The sequence below is a fragment of the Hibiscus syriacus genome, unplaced genomic scaffold, assembly GCF_006381635.1.
Source record: "Hibiscus syriacus cultivar Baekdansim isolate YM2019G1 unplaced genomic scaffold, ASM638163v2 tig00016850_pilon, whole genome shotgun sequence".
In the NCBI taxonomy this organism is placed as follows: Eukaryota; Viridiplantae; Streptophyta; class Magnoliopsida; order Malvales; family Malvaceae; genus Hibiscus; species Hibiscus syriacus.
Window position 1 is genome coordinate 74,185 of NW_024062394.1, and position 24,270 is coordinate 98,454.

The window sequence follows — 24,270 nt, forward strand, 5'->3', positions numbered from 1 at the left end:
TTGATTGAGTATAGACACTTCATTATGCGTTGAATCCAACCGTCTAAGAAGGTCGTTTTTTTGCAGTACTAAATCAAGGAAATGTTACTCCACCCTATCATAAATAAACCTTGCTCATCTCAAGATCAAGAGGAAAAGACCCATTCCAGCCAACATGCTTATTATAGAAAGATTGAAGCACCTTGTATGCAACCAGAAATAATGTTATCTATAATTAGATGCCCCACCACAAGCGCACTCTATGCCTTATCAATACATAAACATAAAACAGGAACCCACACAAACATAATTTGTTGCAGGCTTGTATAATTCCTCCAGCTATATGGCCAAATCAAGAATTTTAACACTATCATAAACCAGAAATATACGGAAAATGTCGCTTTAATTCTGTTGTTTTCCTTCAATTTTGCAGGCTTGTGTCAAACAACATATATAACAGCATCAGAAACAAATTTGCACAGCAGCTGTTTTAAGTGTTCCAATGCTCTGCATCGAAAGATGCAAGTTCTAAGGTTTTAGGCACAAGTGTCCACCATATCAAGAAATCCGAGAAAATAATTCCTCAAGCTGTGCTTCACCAATTACCATCCCCTGCTTTTGACCAAGAACTTCACTATTCAATTCCTGTGGTAGATTTATTACCACATCAGCAGCATTAATCTCCATATACTCGTTCATATTGTGCACAGATCCATCTGGATACGCACATTCACGAGAACAAGTTAAATAAACTCTAAAGTAAGAGCCTAAAACAAATTGCTTCAAATAATCATATTAATCCTACATCAAAAACTTGATCAACACTCAACAGAGTATGTCAGACAACACCAGTAGCTATGCACGAGAAAGTACGGAATACCATTTGTCGTAACCGGTTTTCGTCCGGGCACGAAATATTAAATTTTGGCGGGGAAATTAATGTTAATAAATAATTTTGAAAATAATTTGTGAGTCGCCATCGGCCTTTTTGAGTCAGGTAGGTCGAATACCTAAAAATTATCTTTTAAAAGAGTTTTTAAGAAAACAATATTTAAAAGATGAACTGATCTGCGTTTTATAACCAAAAATTCGTTCTTTTTAATAATAAAAGGGATTCGTGGTCGGTTACGTTTAGGGAAGGATTAGCACCCCTACAACGCCCAAAATTGGTACTTTTTAATTATAAATTGTCTCTAGTATTAAAATTTTAAAAATTCAAAAATATATTTAATTTATAATTCTATTATTTCAAAATTATATAAAAAATATTTTTTATTTAAAAATATCCGAAAAGAACTTCTAGGTGCCTTAAGACAGCTCTTTTTCTTTGATATTGATAAATATTAATTTAAATAATATTGTTTAATTTTAAAATATCAGAATAGGACATCCAGTTGTATTAAGACTGTCCTTTTCTTCGATATTATTAAAAATAAATATTTAAAAGTTAATATTTATTATATATATTTATGAATATATATCAAAATATTTAACGATATAATAAAAGAATAATTCTATTAAAACAATATATTTAAAAACAATAAAATAAATTAAAACATATAAAATAAATGACTAAATTGCAGTAAAAATAAAATTAATTCATAATTAATCAAAACTATAGGGATTAAATATGTTATTTTTTATTTTTATTTATTTAGTGACTAAAATAAAATCATCTAAAATTCGGATATTAGATTCAAATAAATTAAAAATATAAGCTAGGGATTAAAATATTATTTATTAAAATTAAAGGATTAAATACGTATTTATCCTAAATATATTATTTAATAGAAAGGACTAAAATAAATAAATCCAAAATTAAAGAACCAAATTATAAAGATCTAAAATTAGGTTCAGTGACTAAAATATAAAGTTTACAAATTTAGAGGACTGCGGAAAGGATTTAACCTTTCTATAATTACGCACAGGTCCTCCCTTAAACGACGCCGTTTAAGAGAGGGTATAAATACCCTAGGTTGGCTGGCCCTTCGGGCCAGCATCTCATTTCTCCTTTCTTTCTTCTCTCTCTCAAACTGAGAGAGAGATTTCTCTCTCGCCTCTCTCTAGGTTTCCCTCACCGGAGGGAAACCGGCAGCCATAGGCCACCGTACTCCGCCGCCGGCCACCGCCGCCGGCCACCGTAACGGTGGTCGGAATTCACCAAAGACACCCCCAAATTGTAGATCTAAATGCCCTAAGACCGATTCCGGTCTTTGTTTTCCCTAAAAGACTCCTAATCGGAGTAAATCTAAACAAAACCGAAGGGTTCTACCTTCTTAAACGGCGGTTTGGCAACGTTTGGCTTCCGAGGGCCACAAAGGCTTCAAGGGTAAGTCTTCTTCTTCTCTTTTCCTTTGGTTTACTGCTGTGGTTGCTATTCGTTGTTGTTGTATCCTCTTTTTTTTCTTGTTGTTGGCTGTCTCGGTTCTTCCTCCCCTTTTTTTTTTTTTCTGTGTCTCGTCCTGTCTCTCCTCTCTGTCTTGCAGGTGGGTGGTGGCTTTTATAGCCACCACCGGTGCGGTCATCGGACCGGTCCGAAGAGAGGGCTTTGGTGAGTCACCGGACTACCAGTGGTGACTCACCCCGTAGCCTTGGCGTGGACGGCCGGTGTTGATCTTCTGGAGCCTTCATTCGGGACGTGGCAGCGGCGGAGGCGTCGGCAGTGGGCCATTGGACCACTTGGCAGTGAGGCGGCGGCTGGGATCTGGAAGCATCAGAGGCGGCTGGGTGTGGCTAGGGTTTAGAAACCCTAGCTGAAACCTTACTAATTGTTTTAGGGTTTTTGGTTGGCTGGACCGGTTCTAGTTGGCTTGTAACTGGGCCGGTCCAGTTGTAATTATTTATTAAATAATAATAATAATAATATATATATTAATATAATAATAATAATAATAATAATAATAATAATAATAATAATAATAATGATAATAATAATATTAATATTAATAATAATAATAATAAAATGGATAAAAAATAGTATCTTCAGCTGCCCCTCTTGCTCATTCTTGTTAACAAGAATAGGGCAAAGATGAAAAGATAATAAAATTTTTTATCCATTTGACTTTACTTTGATTATAATGGAGATATTGAGTAAATTCTTCTCTCTCTCCAAATAAGTTCTTCTTATTATGAACTCTCTGCTGGGGATGATGATGACCTCCTTTCTGTGATAGAGTCATTCAAAAGGTTGAATAAACTCTTGATGAGTTCTTCTTATTATGAACTTTCTCTTCTTTCTTCAGATGATATCAAACAAAGGTTGAACAAGCTCTTCTCATTATGAACTTATTCTTCCTTCTTCAGATGAGTTCTTCTCATTCATGAACTTTCTTTGGCCATGTTGATCCATCAAATGATGAATTTAAACAAAAAGTTGAACAAGTTCTTCTCATTATGAACTTCTTCTTCCTTCTTCAGATGAGTTCTTCTCATTATGAACTTTCTCTGGAAAAGATGATCCACCAAATGATGGATTCAAGCAAAAGGTTGAACAAGTTCTTCTCATTATGAACTTCTTCTTCCTTCTTCAGATGAGTTCTTCTCATTATGAACTTTCTCTGGAAAAGATGATCCACCAAATGATGGATTCAGGTAAAAGGTTGAACAAATTCTTCTCATTATGAACTTCTTCTTCCTTCTTCAGATGAGTTCTTCTCATTATGAACTTTCTCTGGAAAGATGATCCACCAAATGATGGATTCAGGTAAAAGGTTGAACAAATTCTTCTCATTATGAACTTCTTCTTCCTTCTTCAGATGAGTTCTTCTCATTATGAACTTTCTCTGGAAAAGATGATCCACCAAATGATGGATTCAGGTAAAAGGTTGAACAAATTCTTCTCATTATGAACTTCTTCTTCCTTCTTCAGATGAGTTCTTCTCATTATGAACTTTCTCTGGAAAAGATGATCCACCAAATGATGGATTCAGGTAAAAGGTTGAACAAATTCTTCTCATTATGAACTTCTTCTTCCTTCTTCAGATGAGTTCTTCTTATTATGAACTTTCTCTGGAAATGTTGATCCACCAAATGATGGATTCAGGTAAAAGGTTGAACAAGTTCTTCTCATTATGAACTTCTTCTTCCTTCTTCAGATGAGTTCTTCTCATTATGAACTTTCTCTGAAAGAGATGATCCACCAAATGATGGATTCAGGTAAAAGGTTGAACAAATTCTTCTCATTATGAACTTCTTCTTCCTTCTTCAGATGAGTTCTTCTCATTATGAACCTTCTCTGGTAATGTTGATCCACCAAATGATGGATTCAGGTCTTTGCTAAAATTTTTGAAATTCCTGTTAACAATTCGACAAGAATAAAAATGAATGAAAATGCATCTATTTTTGTAAAACACCTAAAATATGATGCATGAATGTTAAGTTATTTGATTTCAGATTGGTGAACTGAGTATTTCTTCAGTTGTAGAAACCCAATAAATCTTTCTTCTTCAAATCATAAAATCTATCCTCTTTAACAAATGTAGAGGTAGATATAATGTCACAAAAATTTCTTGAGAATAAAACTCAATTGTATAGGCTCTTAAAAAGCTTGCATTCAGGCAACATGTTGATTCTGATAACAGCTCATCTGATTATGAAGTGGCCTTTCAAGATGATTTCACAGATATCGATAATTCTTTTAATACCAAGAAATCTTGAATTCTGATTCTGATGAAGAAAATAAACTGTTATACTTGACAAAAATGGGATTCTCAAGTGCTGAAACTTCAATATCCATGTAGAAATGTGGTCCAGATTCATCAATTGTAAAATTGATAAATTTTATATGTGCTGCTCAAATGACTAAGGCTGCTGATGCACTTCTTCGGATCAATAACTCAAAGAACACTTCCAGAAGATGCTATTGGCAATTTTATCTTCTAAATCAATGCTTGATTCTGTCCAACCAGATCAGATAACTCAAAGAACACTTCCAGAAGATGCTATGTTCTGTCCAACCAGATCAGATAACTCAAAGAACACTTCCAGAAGATGCTATGTTCTGTCCAACCAGATCAGATAACTCAAAGAACACTTCCAGAAGATGCTATGTTCTTCTAACCAGATCAGATAACTCAAAGAACACTTCCAGAAGATGCTATGTTCTTCTAACCAGATCAGATAACTCAAAGAACACTTCCAGAAGATGCTATGTTCTGTCCAACCAGATCAGATAACTCAAAGAACACTTCCAGAAGATGCTATGTTCTGTTCAACCAGGTCAGATAACTCAAAGAACACTTCCAGAAGATGCTATGTTCTGTTCAACCAGATCAGATAACTCAAAGAACACTTCCAGAAGATGCTATTGAGCACATATAAAAGGTTGAATTGTTTATAAACATGTTCAGGAAGTGCTGAATTGACAGAAAGGATCTGTAAGGCTTTTGAAGCCTATGACAATGAGCCACCTTCGAGTGTCCAGAAGTATGTTCTTGATGAGTGCTGAAAATGGAATCTAGTATGGGTTGGAAGGAATAAAGTTACTCCACTTGAACCTGATGAGGTGGAAATGCTTCTAGGTTTCCTAAAAACCTTACACAAGGATTTGTATAGAAACATGTTTCCTAGTGATATCAATGTCTTGTTTCTTTTTGCTGGAATCAGTACTGCAAAGATCATCTTCTACTGTTTTGAAAACAGATGTGCAAGAACTGAATGGTGATCGGTTGGAGCAATTGATGAGTAGATTTAGCGGATTCGACCACATTGTCGGTAGCACCACTTGTAACAATCTTGATGTTCATGGCTTTAAGATAGTGATGATTTGCCTACTTTGTATTCCATGTATTTAAAAGTATTAACATAAAGTGATATTCAGAAATCTTTAAATTATTTCAAAATTATGTTAATTCAATAGAAAAGAATAAATTGAATTTCCAAAAATAAATTGAATCTCCAATAAATTGAACTTAAAATAGATAGAATTGTATTCAAAGTTCTGGCAATCATAAGAATAAAATTCAAATGTCTCAACAAATTACAAGCATAAGTATTTCTAAATTAATCACATTGACACAATTTAGAGTAATGATGTAAGCCTTTGTCTGGAAGATCTCAAACGTTGTCAAAATGCTTGTAGATGTGAAGCTTCTTCCAAACTGTCAAAATCTTAAGAGAGTTCAATTACCAGATGCCTAATATCAACCTGCATGGGAGCCACCTTTTCAGGTTTTCAACTCAAATCCTTCCTTTGGTTACAAGATGCCCTTTGCGGGTTTTCACCTTGACCCTCCTTTTTTCTTTTTTCTTTTTCTATATTTATTTATTTTTTTTTTATTTTTTTTTTCTTTCTTTTCTTCAAGCATAATATTTCTTGACAGAATCTGAGTTTATTGGATTTTTCAGAATTTTTCCATCCATTTCTGCCAAGATCAATGCTCCTCCGGAAAAGGCCTTTTTCACAACGTATGGTCCTTCCCAATTAGGCATCCATTTCCCACGGAAATCTTTATGTATAGGCAAGATCTTTTTTAGTACTAGATCACCCTCTTGGAATTCTCTTGGATGTACTTTCTTGTCATGAGACTTCATCATCCGTTTTTGATACATCTGTCCATGGCAAATAGCTTTCAATCTTTTCTCCTCAATAAGGTTCAATTGATCAACTCTAGCTTGGATCCATTCAGATTCATCCAATTTTGTTTCTCTCAATATTCGGAGCGATGGAATCTCAACTTCAATTGGTAAGACTGCTTCCATCCCGTAGACTAAAGAAAACGGTGTTGCCCCAGTAGATGTTCGAACAGTAGTTCGGTATGCATATAGAGCAAAAGATAACTTCTCGTGCCAATCTTTGTAAGTTTCAGTAGTCTTTGTAATGATTCTCTTGATGTTCTTATTTGCTGCTTCAACTGCCCCATTCATCTTTGGACGATATGCCACTGAATTTGCATGTTTGATCTTGAACTGTGCACAAAGTTCGGTCATCATTTTGTTGTTCAGGTTCAGAGCATTATCTGTAATGATCCTTTCTGGTAGGCCATACCGGCAAACTATCTCTTTCTTTATGAACTTGCAGACTGTGGACCTCTTAATATTAGTGTATGAAGCAGCTTCAACCCATTTGGTAAAATAATCAATTGCCACAAGGATGAAGCAATGTCCATTTGATGCTTTTGGTGTGATTGCCCCAATGACATCTATTCCCCACATAGAAAATGGCCAGGGTGCTGTCATTACATGTAGAGGAGATGGGGGTACATGAATCTTGTCTGCATATATTTGGCATTTATGACATTTCCTAGCATAATCAATGCAATCTGTGTACATAGTAGCCCAATAGTATCCATATCTCATTATTTTTCTGGCCATGGAAAGACCATTTGCATGTGTTCCACATATTCCACTGTGTACTTCTTCAATGACGTTTCGAGCTTCACTGGTGTTTAAACATCTCAATAGCATTTGATCATTGCTTCTTCTATACATAATCTCTCCATCAAGAAAATATCCAGCAGCCATTCTTCTCAAAGTTCTTTTATCAATTTCTGATGCATTTGGTGGATAACTTTGATTTTTGATATATTGCAGGATATCATGATACCATGGTTTACCATCTACCTCTTCTTCCACACTATAACAATGTGCAGGAATTTCATATACTTGCATTTTGATTGGCATCATATCAACCTTCTGAGTTGCCTGAAACATAGCAGCTAATGTAGCCAAAGCATCTGCCATTTGATTTTCTTCTCGAGGGAGATAATTGAATGTAACTCTCTCAAATTCTTTTACTAGTTCGAGGGTAAAATTTCGATATTCCAATAATTTGGGATCTTTTGTTTCCCATTCTCCTCGCAATTGATACACCACTAACGATGAATCTCCATATATCTTGAGAAATTTGATTTTTCTTTCTATAGCTGCTTTCAATCCCATGACACAAGCTTCATATTCCGCCATATTATTGGTACAAAAGAACTCCAGTCTGCTTGTAAAGGGATAATAAACATTTTCAGGAGAAATTAACACTGCCCCGATTCCTCGTCCCAAAGCATTAGATGCTCCGTCAAAGTAAAGCTTCCAAGTTGCAAATTCATCATTTGTTCTGACTTCTTCATTCATGGATATGCATAACAAATCTTCATCGGGAAAATTGAAGTTCAAAGGCTGATAATCATTTGATACACGACTGGCCAGGAAATCAGTTATGACACTTCCTTTTATCGCTTTTTGGTTGACATATACAATATCAAACTCAGATAATAACATCTGCCATCTAGCCATTCTGCCTGTCAAAGCTGGTGATTCCATTAAGAACTTTAAAGGATCAAGTTTTGATATCAACCAAGTACTATGGTATAACATATATTGTCTGAGTCTTCGAGTAGTCCATACCAAAGCACAACATAATTTTTGTATTGGTGGATATCGAACTTCACAATCGGTAAATTTCTTGCTCAGATAATAAATAGCTTTTTCTTTCCTTCCTGATTCATCATGCTGTCCTAGTACACATCCCATCGAGTTTTCGAAGACCGTCAAATAGAGAATTAATGGTCTATCAGGCATCGGTGATACTAAAATTGGGGCATTGGATAAGTATTTCTTAATAATATCCAAAGTTTCTTGACATTCTTCATTCCATACTTCAGGATTGTTCTTTCGAAGTAATTTGAACACTGGATCACATTTGTCAGTCAATTGAGAAATGAACCGAGATATATAATTTAATCTTCCCAAAAAGCCTCGAACTTCTTTTTTTGTGTTGGGTGGTGGAAGATCTTGAATTGCTTTTACTTTATCTGGATCAATCTCAATTCCTTTTTTGCTGACTACAAATCCCAAAAGTTTCCCAGAAGTTACCCCAAAAGTGCATTTTGCGGGGTTGAGCTTTAATTGATACTTCCTCAACCTCTGAAAAAGCTTTCTCAAATTTTGAATATGTTCTTCTTCTGTTCTGGATTTGGCAATCATGTCATCTACATATACTTCAATCTCTTTGTGCATCATGTCATGAAACAAAGTTACCATGGCTCTTTGATATGTTGCCCCTGCATTTTTCAATCCAAATGGCATCACTTTATAACAGAATGTGCCCCACATGGTTATAAATGTTGTTTTTTCCATGTCTTCAGGATTCATTTTTATCTGATTATATCCTGAAAAACCATCCATAAATGAAAACCATGCGTGTCCTGCAGTATTGTCCACCAATGTATCTAAGTGGGGTAATGGAAAACTATCTTTCGGACTAGCTTTGTTGAGATCCCTGTAATCCACACACATTCGAACCTTCCCATTCTTCTTGGTACGGGAACAATGTTGGCTACCCATTCTGGGTATTTAGATGCCTGTAGGAAACCTGCATTGATTTGTTTCATCACTTCTTCTTTGATTTGCAACAACATTTCTGGCCTCATTCTTCTGAGCTTTTGTTGGACCGGTTTATATTCTGGATTGATTGGAAGCTTGTGTATCACTATATCTGTGCTCAAACCAGGCATATCTTGATAGGACCAGGCAAATATATCTTTGAACTCTTGAAGGAGATTTATCAATTCTTGTTTTATCTGGAATGTCAGAGTGGTACCAATTTTCACCTCTTTTCTGTCTTCATCTGTTCCCAAATTCACTGTCTCAACCTCTTCTTTGTGGGGTAGAATTTGTTTGTCTTCTTTTTCTACCAATCTTAATAGTTCAGTAGGAACATCACATTCTAGTTCATCTTCACAACCATTGATTTCTTCCAGACATATAGGCTGCTCTAAATTTATCACTGGATTAAATCTAGGAATAAACATGTTATTAACACGGTGACACCTGCAAATTTAAGTCGGAGCAATTTCCGAAAGAATATAGTAAATTTATGAAAATAAATAAATGTAAAAATGTAAGAAAATGTAAAGAATGATTTCCATCTGAAAATTTTAAAGAAAGTTCTTTATATTTAACATAATTTCTTTTACAAGATAACAAAAAGTTTTCATATTTTTGAGCTAAACATAAAGATTAGTTCTGAATATTACTCTGCATTAATATTAAAAACTATAGGAAGATCTTCAGCGGTCCAATTGGAGAGTGTTTCTCCAGGAAGGCATGGTCGAATCATATCCAAGTACTTGCCAGTCTTGTTGTCGTTCGTGATCATGTTGATAAATAATCCATTCATAGCTTTTTCAACTATGTTTTGATCTTTCGTCAACTTTTCTTCTTTAAAGGCTTCAACAAGTTGCTGTTCCACATTAATTGTTCCCCCTGATCTGAATGTTGTCCTCAACTGTGGGAAAGACATGTGTTTCCAAAGGATTTCTCCTCCTTTCAATTTTGCCTTTCTGTCTTCACATCTTCTTTTCATCTCTTTATTCTTTTGCTGAAGATTGGGCTTAAACCCCAGCCCAAAACGGTCTTTTTTCATCTTTATACTGATAGGAACTGAAATCCCTTGAAGATTCTTTCCTATACCTCTCCCAGTTTTAGCTCCGATGCCTAAAGTTTGTTGTACCGTCATCTTGGTGCAATCAGACAATCTGGGATATGGAATTTTCCTTCCTTCTGCAACAAAAGTTGTATTTACAAATTCAAGAGCTCGAAAAGAGCATTCAAGAGCCTCATCATTGGTGTCGATATATGGAACATCGCTTGTTACAGACGCAATGATTTCTTCTTCAGCACTGATGCATATGAGTTGTCCATCAACAACAAATTTCAATTTCTGATGTAATGAAGAAGGAACGGCTCCTGCCGAATGAATCCATGGCCTCCCTAATAGACAATTATATGTGGGGTGGATGTCCATTACCACAAAGTCAATATTGTACACGACTGGTCCGATTAACAAAGGTATTTCCATTTTCCCAAGCACTTCTTTTTGAGTACCATCAAATGCTCGTACTACATTCTGATAACTCTTCATGTGTGATTGATCCAGAGGCATTCTTTGAAGTGTAACTAGAGGCATCAAATTGAGGGCAGACCCATTGTCAATCAATACTCCTGGCAACACATGACCATGACAATGTGTCGTGATGTTTAAAGCTTTTACTGACCCCATTCCGCCTTCTGGTATTTCATCATCTGTGAACGTTATGTAATTGTCAGCGGCTATATGTCCCACAATTCTGTCAAGTTTATTGAGGGATATATCTTCGGGGATAAATGTTTGATTGAGGATTTTCATCAAAGCATTTCTATGCGCTTCTGAATTCATCAAAAGATCAAGAATAGAAATTCTCGCTTGTTGTTTGTGTAGTTGTTCAACCACACTATACTCACTATGTTTTAAGAATTTCAAAAATTCTTGAGCTTGTTTTTCTGTCACAGGTTTATTGAATGCTGGAAGGGATTCATCCTCAAATACCTTCTGAGGTATTGCCACAGCTTTTCCTTTTGCTTTCACTTGTTCTGAAGCATTAGATGTTTCGGGAGAGTAACATCTCCCACTTCTCGTAAAGAAACCGACTTCGCTCACTGCTTCAGATGTCGATGTTGTACTCAAACTCTGTTTTTTCTCTTCTGTTAGAGAATCAGATCCTCCTACCATTGAAACATGGGTAGTATAATTCCAAGGTACCCTGCGGGTATCTTTGTATGGAAATGGTAGAGGAGTGGTAATGACTACTTTTGGCCTTATTGGTGCCGGAATCACCGTGGATGATTTCACATTAATGATCACAGGATCATTTATTCTTTGATTTGGTTTAGAATCCTCTGATGAGCAAACATAATCTTCTTTTTTCCCGGGTTCTTCTTCAAAGAATTCTATTTCTCTGTTGTTCATCAATTTTTGCACCAAATTTCTAAACTCAGGACATAGTTGAATTTTATGCCCTTTCTCCTGATGATATTCACAATAATTCTTGCCTTCATTCTGCTTTGGCATGAATTGTTGTGGAATTATACTGGCTAAAGAAAGTTGTTGGAATATCCAAACGAACGGAGATTTAATTTCAGAAATGTCAGTCTTTGCTTTCTTTCTGTTCTCTTCCTGAATTGCATTCACGTTTTTATCTCCATGATTTGGCAATGGATGACTTGATGCGGATGGTGTATTAAATTCCAACTTCCCAGTGTTGATCAAATTTTGAACCACCCTTTTGAATGCTAGACAGTTTTCAATAGAATGTCCTGTAATTCCTTCATGGTAAACACAGTGTGCCTTTGTATCATACCAAGGAGGGAATGGTGGTTGCATGGGAACCAAAGGATAGGGCCTTATAACATCTGCTTTTAACAGCGAATCATAGATCTCTGCATATGGTACTGGTAAAGGTGTAAAAGACAACCTTTCATTTTCCTTTCGAGATCCTCTGGACTCTGCTCGATTAGTGTTTGTTTCCTCTTTCTTAACCCTTGGCTGGGTTATTGTAACACTTTTCGATGAATCTTTGCTGTAAGAATTGGCATTGTTGACCTCATTCTCCTTTTTCCGGTATGTAGGTCTTTTGGAACTAGACCCATCATTTGATTCAATCTTGCCACTTTTCAAGACATTTTCAATTAATTCTCCAGAAATGACCAAATCTGCAAAATTTCTGGTTGCATTCCCCATTAGATGATTTAAATAAGGGGCCTTCAATGTATGGACAAACATAACTGTGGCCTCTTTTTCTGACAAAGGTGGTTGAACTTGAGCCGCAGTGTCACGCCATCTCTGGGCATACTGTCTGAATGTTTCATTATTCTTTTTCTCCAAGTTTTGGAGAGTCCATCTATCAGGGACCATGTCTGTCACATGGCGATACTGCTCTAAAAATGCTTTAGCCAAATCTTTCCAGGATCTAATGTTAGCTTTGGTCAATTGAGTATACCATTTTAAAGCCGGTCCTGTCAAACTATCCTGGAAGCAGTGAATTAACAATTTCTCGTCCTTCACATATCCTGCCATTCTTCGACAAAACATAGTAATGTGGGATGAAGGGCATGTAGTACCGTTATATTTATCAAATTCGGGAGCTTTGAACTTGATAGGGAGGATTAGGTCTGGAACCAAACTTAACTCACTAGCATCAAATCCATAGAATGATTCAGTTATTTCCACGGATTTCATTCGTTCTTCTAAGCTCTTGATCTGTCTGGTCAGTTCTTCATTTATTTTTTCTTTCTCATTTAGCTCATTCAAATCTGGGATCAACTGATCAGTATTAAGATCCCCTATTTTCTCATCTGATATAAGTGGATTTTTGCTTGAAGATGCAGGATCCACTTGTTGATCTTCATGTGATTTGACTTCTTGTAATGCAAATGTACGAGCATTGATTTGTATAGGGGTAGTACCAGAGTGATAAATTGATTCTGGTGGAAAACCTAGAGGATATATGGGTTCTTGGTCAAAAGACACAGGATTTTCATGCATTTTTCCACTGATAGCCTGCCTTTTAAACATGTCCTCTATCTTCTTCATCATACTGTCCTGTGAATTTGCAATGCTGGCTTCAATTTTTTCCAGCTTCATTTTCATTTCTTCTTGTTCTTTATGATGCTGTTCCTCAATACGCTGTATTTTATCCTCCATAATTCTCTTAGTGGCTTGTCTAGTACCGTAGTGATGTAGTATTTCTCTTTTGGCCAGAGTAACTGCGATTGAAAAATCTTTTAATATTATTTTTTTCAAATTTTAATTAATGAATTTTAACTTAATAAATAAAATAATAATTCATAGCGAAAATTATGAAATGAATGATGAATGTATGCAAAATGCATGTATGAAAAAAACATTGATCCCAAAAAGTTAACTGTCATAGAACAACTTTCATCGGCATACAAAAGTTTCTTTATAATAGTTCAGAACTACAGATAAGGCATAGCTTTCCTATTAAGCTCTATAATTTCTTTCATTAACCATGACACCTTCTTTCCACACTTAGAAACTGGATCAACGTGATGCTCAATTATTTCGGCTTCAACAGCTAGTTCCCCAACATATCTGGCAACCTCGCTCATTTGCACCATGGCCTCGAACACCATATTGCTTCTTTCTTCACTTCTTTCGACATAGAACTCAGTTGACTTTTGCCATTGTTCAGTTGTTCCTTCAAGAGTTTGTTCTAACTCAGTGATTCTGACTTGGCAATTGTGCAGAATTTTTTCAAGATCTCTAATGTTCCTTGAACATGCTATTTTTCTCGCCTTCAAATTTAACAAAGATGTCATTCTTCATCTCTTCTAAATCTTTGGCTCGATCCCTTTCTCTTTGCATTTCATTCATGATCTCGCGGTGTTCAGCCTTGTGTTTTATAATTCACTCTCTTCTGTCAACCTCGAAATCTTTCATTTTTTGCTTTCCTTTTTCCAGGCTTTTGAGTAGACGACTATTCTTTTCTTTCAGATCTTCAACTCGTCTTTTCTCGATGTTCAATTCTCTGGTCATCTGTACCGTCGATTGGCTAGGTCCTGATGCTTTTCGAGATTTATATAACTCCTGGTAATCTTTCTGTAAGGCTCTGTACTCATCCTCACCTTTTTCTTTATCTTTTCTCAACATTGCACATTGTGACGAATGAAAGTCAATGTCAACACCCAACATAGCTTTATCTTGTCTCATTTGCTCTAACTCTTTCGTCCAACCATCTCTTTCTGCTTCAAACTCAGCTCTCAGGATTTCAATCTCTGATGGAACCACCTTGATGTGATCATCCATAGAAATATCCTCATTTTGATCTGGTAAAGGAATATTTTCATTTTTTCTGACAAATCTCCATTCTTCATAATCAGGAGTTAGCATTTCTTTTGCTGCTTTAGCTCGGATACAAAAAGTTGTTTTCCAAGCTGTAACGGCTTCCATGATGTTTCTTTTATAATTTTTGCTGTGGAATGCAAACTCAGATGACTGTAGTCCAGCAGTGACAGGTATAAATTGACGACCTTCATATTGTCTTATAACCAGAAGTGGAGCATATCCAATTCCTCCCCATAATCCGAGCAGCATTATCCAGTTGTAATCACCACATCTGTAAATGAATTCCCTTGCCACGGGGCTCGCCAAACAACGTCATTGCTTTGCAGAAAAGGCATTAATCCACATATCCTTCTTAATTTCTTTCGGCCATTCCTGCTCTAGAAATTCTTTTAATGGTGAGTAATCCGTATTGAAGCGTCGGTATGAAACCTTTTCCGTCCTCCAGAAATGACTACGGATCCAAACATATAACAACTGGGTACACCCTGAGAATCGTCCACCTCCTAGCCTTCTGCAAGCATTTAACGATCTGAAGGTCTCTGCTAGGATGGCAGAAACAGGGTTAATCTTCTTTGGCAGTTGTTCAAACAAGTCTACTACTGCAGCTTCAATATATCCCAATGCTTTTGGGAAGATGACCATACCATATATACCCAGAGCAAATAGATCGAATCGTACTTTAGCGTCTGGATGACTCTGAATAAGCTCTCTGATGTTGGTCCAAGCAATGCCTTCGCTTTCGCCTTTTTGTTTTGTACGGGATGCTACCCATTCTTCTCGTACCCCAGCAATCTTTGCTAATTTAACTCGAAAGGGTTGAGTTTTAATTGACTTTGAATAGATTCGATTCTCCAAAGCCCCATCTATATGTAGCAAAGTTGTGTATTCTTCAATAGTAGGGACCAAATCCTCTTTATTGAGAGTGAAGCAATTGTACCCTGAATTCCAGAATTGAACTAGGGCTCGGAGTAATTCATCATCAACTTCTACATAGAGCAGATATGGGATGTCTCCGTAAGTCTGATAAAACTGCAATTTTTTGTTTGAATCCCAACTTTCCCAAATGCTTCGCAAATCTTGCATATCATTTCTTTTTAGTGAAACTGAAGCATAACTGGCCAAGTCAGATACATAATCATCCTGCAGACTATCTCCTTCTTGTCTTTGTAAATCCTCAGCCCACTGTCTTACTTCTGAGTTCAGAATTACTTGACTTGAACCCTTTTATCCATGGATGAAGGTTTCCAATGAGACTATTAACACAAGGATCAATGTCTTTTATCCTGTATGATGCAATGCAAACAGAAAAATAATGAACACAAAAAAAATAAGTTAGTTTAAAGGATAATAACAGTTTTATTTAATTTAAACATGCTTTTCTAAATAATTTAAATAAACATGTAAAATAAATTAACAGGAAAGACATAATTCATTTCTCCTGTGTGTACACCTATTTTGGACAAAATTTCGGCATGACTTCTGATTGGAAGAGTTTCTAAGGTTTTTTTATATGCAGGGTTTCAGAACTAGGAGTAAAGGTACCCGAATTGTCCTTGTTAGTGCCCCCTTGGGTTGCTAACCCTCGATCCTAGTCCATTACAGACTAAAGTGAATCGAGTTCAATTCGAGGGGATACATTTCTCTATGCCTGACACGGAGAATAAATTCTCACGAAGACAGAGAGCATATGAACCCCGAAAGTTACTTGCTAGGTCTGACACGGAGAATAAATTCTCACGAAGACGTTGCTTTCACTTTCACTTAAAAGGGACAACTCAATTATAGAGCTTTATGTTATGCAATGCAAGTGTTGTGTGTGAGGAGAAATGTTAAACTTTTGACATAAAAATAAATACTGAAATAAAATACTTGCATATACAAATAAAACAGATAAATATTATGAAAATAAGTAAATATAAAAATTTTGCAAAGATAAAATTAGAAATTAAATATATGAATTTTTAATTTTTATTTTATAGAGACAATTTATAATTGATTTTTAAAAGTTTGACCGTCCCCAGCAGAGTCGCCAAGCTGTCGTAACCGGTTTTCGTCCGGGCACGAAATATTAAATTTTGGCGGGGAAATTAATGTTAATAAATAATTTTGAAAATAATTTGTGAGTCGCCATCGGCCTTTTTGAGTCAGGTAGGTCGAATACCTAAAAATTATCTTTTAAAAGAGATTTTAAGAAAACAATATTTAAAAGATGAACTGATCTGCGTTTTATAACCAAAAATTCGTTCTTTTTAATAATAAAAGGGATTCGTGGTCGGTTACGTTTAGGGAAGGATTAGCACCCCTACAACGCCCAAAATTGGTACTTTTAATTATAAATTGTCTCTAGTATTAAAAATTTAAAAATTCAAAATATATTTAATTTATAATTCTATTATTTCAAAATTATATAAAAAATATTTTTTATTTAAAAATATCCGAAAAGAACTTCTAGGTGCCTTAAGACAGCTCTTTTTCTTTGATATTGATAAATATTAATTTAAATAATATTGTTTAATTTTAAAATATCAGAATAGGACATCCAGTTGTATTAAGACTGTCCTTTTCTTCGATATTATTAAAAATAAATATTTAAAAGTTAATATTTATTATATATATTTTGAATATATATCAAAATATTTAACGATATAATAAAAGAATAATTCTATTAAAACAATATATTTAAAAACAATAAAATAAATTAAACATATAAAATAAATGACTAAATTGCAGTAAAAATAAAATTAATTCATAATTAATCAAAACTATAGGGATTAAATATGTTATTTTTTTTTTTATTTATTTAGTGACTAAAATAAAATCATCTAAAATTCGGATATTAGATTCAAATAAATTAAAAATATAAGCTAGGGATTAAAATATTATTTATTAAAATTAAAGGATTAAATACGTATTTATCCTAAATATATTATTAATAGAAAGGACTAAATAAATAAATCCAAATTAAAGAACCAAATTATAAAGATCTAAAATTAGGTTCAGTGACTAAAATATAAAGTTTACAAATTTAGAGGACTGCGGAAAGGATTTAACCTTTCTATAATTACGCACAGGTCCTCCCTTAAACGACGCCGTTTAAGAGAGGGTATAAATACCCTAGGTTGGCTGGCCCTTCGGGCCAGCATCTCATTTCTCCTTTCTTTCTTCTCTCTCTCAAACTGAGAGAGAGATTTCTCTCTCGCCTCTCTCTAGGTTTCCCTCACCGGAGGGAAACCGGCAGCCATAGGCCACCGTACTCCGCCGCCGGCCACCGCCGCCGGCCACCGTAACGGTGGTCGGAATTCACCAAAGACACCCCCAAATTGTAGATCTAAATGCCCTAAGACCGATTCCGGTCTTTGTTTTCCCTAAAAGACTCCTAATCGGAGTAAATCTAACAAAACCGAAGGGTTCTACCTTCTTAAACGGCGGTTTGGCAACGTTTGGCTTCCGAGGGCCACAAAGGCTTCAAGGGTAAGTCTTCTTCTTCTCTTTTCCTTTGGTTTACTGCTGTGGTTGCTATTCGTTGTTGTTGTATCCTCTTTTTTTTCTTGTTGTTGGCTGTCTCGGTTCTTCCTCCCCTTTTTTTTTTTTTCTGTGTCTCGTCCTCTCCTCTCTGTCTTGCAGGTGGGTGGTGGCTTTTATAGCCACCACCGGTGCGGTCATCGGACCGGTCCGAAGAGAGGGCTTTGGTGAGTCACCGGACTACCAGTGGTGACTCACCCCGTAGCCTTGGCGTGGACGGCCGGTGTTGATCTTCTGGAGCCTTCATTCGGGACGTGGCAGCGGCGGAGGCGTCGGCAGTGGGCCATTGGACCACTTGGCAGTGAGGCGGCGGCTGGGATCTGGAAGCATCAGAGGCGGCTGGGTGTGGCTAGGGTTTAGAAACCCTAGCTGAAACCTTACTAATTGTTTTAGGGTTTTTGGTTGGCTGGACCGGTTCTAGTTGGCTTGTAACTGGGCCGGTCCAGTTGTAATTATTTATTAAATAATAATAATAATAATATATATATTAATAATAATAATAAATACTAATAATAATAATAATAATAATAATAATAATAATAATGATAATAATAATATTAATATTAATAATAATAATAATAAAATGGATAAAAAATAGTATCTTCACCATTAACCATGCAGTCCATGTACAAGTCATTATACAAATTACGAATTTTGGTGCAAAAATCTTTCTTCCTTGACTGATCCATAAAAGTGGGTTTATTTTGGTATGAACAGAAAGCTAATCTAGCAGAATTCTCAGTTTATATATTTAACTCGCTTTCCAGTCCCCATTAATTTCCTCCGGTTGACTACAAAAGTTAAAGAGTTTAAACAGACTTTTCATTGCCTAACAAGCAGTCTTTAACAAAAGAAAGGGATTTAGAAATACCAAAACAAGAAGATAATAAACTTCAGACAGACAAACAGAAGACTAAGAACAAAAAAGAAGCATAACGGATGCAATGCCTCAACAAACAACTTATCTCTTTAAGAATAAGCTGAGAACAAAACATATTACTCTCAGATTGACTAATCTTCTACATGCTCTAAACCAGATAGACTTCATGTATAAGTTCTGAGTTAGATAATTACTCAGTATTAACCCATTGGGAATGAAACAAATAACTGATATGTATATATTTGGTATATAGTTTCCAGCATGTACCTTCAGCAACTATGGGTTCATATGGAGGAGGTTGAGCAGTCCAGTTCCCTTCAGAATCTTTCATGTGTCTTCTATCAGATGCAAAGTGACGAAGGAATAAAGGAGCATGCACTACCCGAAAAAACCTGATATGATATATATATACAAGTACCTAATGATTAATGAGGGTCATAGAAAAAGGAAATTCCTCAATAACTACGCGAATTCATGCTTAGACTGTAAACATACGACATTAATCATTCATCAAATTTTCCTGTGCTTGTTTAGAATAGGCAAATGGAAAAAAAGGGTAGAAACAAAATGATGTTGTAAAATCTCCAACATTGTGCAATTACTTGAAAATGAAAACTATAAAGCCTCACCAGAATGCTTCTAGAACTACATGCAAGACACCAAACAAATGGTAATGTTTTTAATTACAGGTTGAGTTTGGATAAGACTATCAGGACTTGGATGTTTCAAATAAAACTAGAAGAATATATATTTACAGGAAGCACATGATATTGCAATGAAAATTATAATGATCAAAATAATATCAAGCAGAGGCACAAAGGTCAGCTTAGAGATATCAGCATTCTTAAATTTAATGTTAAAGTTGAATTTCAACCTAAACACTGCAGGAATGATTGACAGCCTCCTTTAGCAGATGCCATATGTATTCATAAAGGGAAGTATACAGCATAATAAATAATAAAGAGCTTCCCCAAAATCTCCTAAAACTGCATATGTACTATGTGATATGTGTCTTCAAATTCTATCTTAGCATTTTGTCCTAACTCGTAACACCAAATATTTTAAGATAAAAATCAATCACGGGAGGTTTTACAAGAAGTAGATTTCACAGTTCCATCATCAGATTATATCTAGGTAAGAAGGCAAAAGAAAAAAAATTGACGAGTAACTCGATATACCTAATGTTCTGTCAAATACAAGTATTGAACAAGAAAGGGTATCCTCTACAAACATTAGCAGCAGGAAACTAAAATTTACCTCACCTCTGAAACTCTGAAAACAGCTGAAAAGATGGCCGGAAAGTTTCAGACACATAGGTAGCTAAAGGACAAGGAAATGGAAGACTTGAATCCAAGTCCCATACTAAATGAGTATCACCATCTTTCTTCCTCTAAAGAAGCAAAATGGAAAAGCAATCAATCACGAATTACAGTAAACTCATGAAATGATCCCAGAGCTCGTTTGAATGAAAACAAAATTTACTAGATTAAATCACACTATGAAGGCTCGGCTCTCACCTGAACACAAATAACATGGTAATCCCAGAGAATTACACCATCTGCTCTATTGCTAGCCTTTTGATGCCAAAGTGGAATCTGCAAAGTTTTCATAGAAAACATAAGAAAAACATTTCACCAAAACTATACACAAGACAATCAAATTAGAATTAGAGTTGTAACAATAAAAAAAAGGCCACTAGGACCATCATTTCACAGAAGCAGCACTTCATCATTCCCATATCCTATATATGTCCCCAATTCTCAAATAAAAGAAACAAGCATTCTTTACATTGGAAAAGCTCAACGCTATGCACTGTTTACAATAACACACTTTAGTATTTCAGTAATACATCATCCAACGTATAATCTCATTTTTTCTTTTCAAAGGAAGAATAAAGTAAAAGAACTCGAACATTTTAACATGCTATGATGTGAAATTTGGAGACTCTCTAAAAAGAAAGGAAACCCCCCAATTCACAAAATGTATTATTTATAGGAATACACTTTACAGGCAGTTCACTACAACTTTGAACATCCAATAATGCAAAATTCAAGCATATTTCTAAGAGAGAGAAAAACCTAATATCTCAATTGGACAAAGCAGTTCCAAAGAAGCGAAAAGGGTAATAAAATTGGGGTAAATATATACATGCCTGTTTATTGTCATTGGAGATGAAAACGACAAAAATATCAGATCCTTGAGCATCGGCTATCCCGGATGAACAAAGTTTCTTGCAAAGGAAATACACGTTTTCCTCACTGGAAACACACCCAGTTGATATAATTCAGGGATAGATTCACTAAACAACGAAAGAGCTGAGTAAGGAAAGCAAAAGATAAAGAGGAAAAGAAAGAAGAAAAAAAAACCAGTAAAAAGTAGTGTGATCGAAGTCGGAAGCCTTCAAGGATGGCTGCAAATGCAATTCCGACGTCGTCATTCCGACTCTCCCGTAGTAACAAATTTACTGCTTTGATTTCTCTATTAAAGCAAAAAAGATCAAATGATCTTCTAGTTATAGAGTATTATTTTGTCTTTCAATTTTTAAAAGTTATAAAAATGGTCATTTAACTATTCATTGTATTCTGAGCTCGTGATTTTATGTTAAAAATGAGGGTTGCCTAGCTGAACGTTAACATAATAACTGAGATATAATAATTTTTTAGATTATGAGATCATATTTTATCGTATCACAGTTAGTAATTTAACGTTCAATTCAAAGTACCATCAACCTTTAAACGGGAAAGAATAAATTTGGAATATAACGAATAGTCGGGTGACTATTTTGAACTTTTAATAGTCGAGAGACTTAACAAAACAACATTCTATAGTTAGATGACCATTTTATAATTTTTAATAGTCGAAACTTAATAAAGTAATATTCTATAGTTGGAGGACCATTTGTGTACTTTATTTTTTTTAAATCCTTTAATTATGAAAAAGTTATAAATTGATCATTTAATTAAAATAATAATAAATTAATTGGGTAAACTATGCATTTATTGACTCATCTATTCTTATGGTTTCATTTTTTTTTTGGATAATCAATTTTATTAATCCAAAGAAAGCAGGAAACTGCTACAAAGAAAACAATTACAACCAGTTATGTAAGCCCCCAATCAATGCAAAGTTGTCTATTTACACTATCCACTCTATTCATTCTATGTCTATACAATTTTAATTCTAACTGCCTCTTTTATAATATTTACAATTAAATCCGTCGAACGCGATAAACCTCTAAAGATACGATGATTCCGCTCCTCCCAAGTAAAGTAAACGAATCCAGTCCATGCTAATTTTAGAACATGAATCAGCAGGGACTTACCTTTCCAGTTATTAATCATCCAACCAAGGTGATCCTCCCAACTAGATCCATGTAACTGCAACCCACAAGGAAGCAAGAGAGAGTTCCAGATAGCACTCGAATAAGCACAATCCCAGAACAGATGATTCCTGGATTCAAGCCCACTCATACACAACCTACAACCAGGCTCTGCCATCACTCCAAACCGAACTAGCATGTCCTTAGTGGGCAGCCTGTCAAGGATAGCCATCCACGCGATCAACGAGAACTTAGGAACATGAGAGGGAAACCAAACAAGCCGATGCCAATCAACATTTTCACCTCTGTCCCGAATTCTTTCCCATATTCACCCACCTGTAATCTGAGACCAGTCCACAGGAGCAGCAAAAAGAACACTAGCCTCTTCTCGCAACTTAATTAGTTTTCTGAGAATCCAACTGAAATGAGGCTTATGATCAACACTCCAGTAATTCTTATGTTTGAAGCAATAAGCTTTGATCCATGCTATCCACAAAGAGCCCTCATCAGCTAAGATGCTCTTGACAAGCATAAGACAGCAGGTCTTATTCCAACCAATCAGACTTCGAAGACCTAAGCCTCCCTCCGATCTCAGGGAACAGATTTGAGACCAACTGACTCTAGCACCCCTAGCCGAGGAATCACTTCCTTTCCAAAAGAAACGCATGCACAACCGTTCAATATCCTGAATCACACCCTTTGGCAGTATAAGCTGCCTGCTCCAGTAGTTAAAAACACTAAACAAAACTGCCTTGATAAGCTGCAACCTGCCACCAAAGCTTAGCTTTCTGCTTGACCACTTCCTCAGCTTGTCCCTGATTTTCTCTATAAGGGCAGAACAATCTGTTCTAGAGAGCTTGCGAGTTACTAGAGGCACCCCAAAATATCTGACTGGGAGATGACCAATTCGAAACCCAGTGGCTCTCTTAATCTGCTCTAAAACTCCATTATTTACCCCACAAGTATAGATCTCAGTCTTTGAAACATTGAGCATTAAGCCAGACATTTCATAGAATTTATTCAAAACACTAACCACCCCCAACACTGAATCCAAGGAACCATAGCAGAACAACATCAAATCATCAGCAAAACATAAATGGGTAAGGGAGATCTTTTTTACATCTAGGGTGATATTTGAAAATACCAATCCTGGCTGCAGCATCCAGTAATCTAGAAAGAACATTCATGACCAATACAAATAGGTAAGGAGACAAAGGGTCACCTTGCCTAACACCCCTTGCACCCTTGAAGTAACCCACTAGACTACCATTCAAAGCAATTGAATAGCTAGGGGTTGTCACACAAATCTTAATCCAGTCACAGAATCTAGCAGGCAAACCCATAGCTTCAAGAACATTGAACAGGAAATCCCAGTTAATAGAATCAAATGCTTTCTTCAAGTCTATCTTAATAGCACATCTAGGAGAAATATTCTTCCTAGAATATCCTCTAACAATTTCTTGAGCAAGCAAAGTGTTATCAGTGATACTTCTGCCCTTGACAAAAGCAGACTGGCTAGCAGAGATCATATCAGGAAAATAATGGCCTAGCCTAGTAACCAAGATCCTGGTAATGGTCTTATAAACAATAGAACAGCACGGAATAGGCCTAAATTCACTTGCCATACAGGCATTCAAGGATTTTGGCACTAGTACTATTGTGGTTGTATTAAAAGCTGGCAGAAGATAAGAAGTTTGATTTCATTTTAAAAGTTTGGTTTCATTTTAGTTTTCTAACTATAACCTTTTTTTCTAAATTGGTTCCCAAAATTTTAAATATTTTAATTTTATATGTAAATTCATCTAAATATGTAATTAGTTTTAACCATAGTTTAACCTAAGTTTTGTTTTTTTTCTTTCTTTCAAACATATAATAATATAAAATGGTTGAACGATTTTATTAACAAGGGATGTGATTAGTATATACGAATAGTTTGGGATGAAATTCAAATGT

At 35.5% G+C, this 24,270-nt stretch overlaps 1 protein-coding gene across 1 annotated transcript; it reads right to left on the reverse strand.

Annotated features, from left to right (window-relative positions):
• Nucleotides 1–376: 376 nt before the first annotated feature.
• Nucleotides 377–21,464, reverse strand: LOC120208677 (protein N-terminal glutamine amidohydrolase). Its single transcript, XM_039207894.1, has 6 exons — nucleotides 21,365–21,464; nucleotides 21,151–21,256; nucleotides 20,516–20,593; nucleotides 20,261–20,388; nucleotides 19,266–19,390; nucleotides 377–695 (listed from the first exon to the last, which is right to left on the reverse strand). The coding sequence occupies exons 1-6, from the start codon at nucleotides 21,433–21,435 to the stop codon at nucleotides 538–540; spliced, it is 666 nt and encodes a 221-aa protein (XP_039063825.1). The 5' UTR covers nucleotides 21,436–21,464; the 3' UTR covers nucleotides 377–537.
• Nucleotides 21,465–24,270: the final 2,806 nt, after the last annotated feature.

Coding starts and splice junctions, on each gene's coding strand:
- LOC120208677 (XM_039207894.1), bottom strand. CDS start 21,435: ATGACGACGTCGGAATTGCATTTGCAGCCATCCTTGAAGGCTTCCGAC. Junction 20,594..21,150: donor TCTCCAATGACAATAAACAG/GCATGTATATAT, acceptor AAAACTTTGCAG/ATTCCACTTTGGCATCAAAA. Junction 696..19,265: donor TGAACCCATAGTTGCTGAAG/GTACATGCTGGA, acceptor GTGCGTATCCAG/ATGGATCTGTGCACAATATG.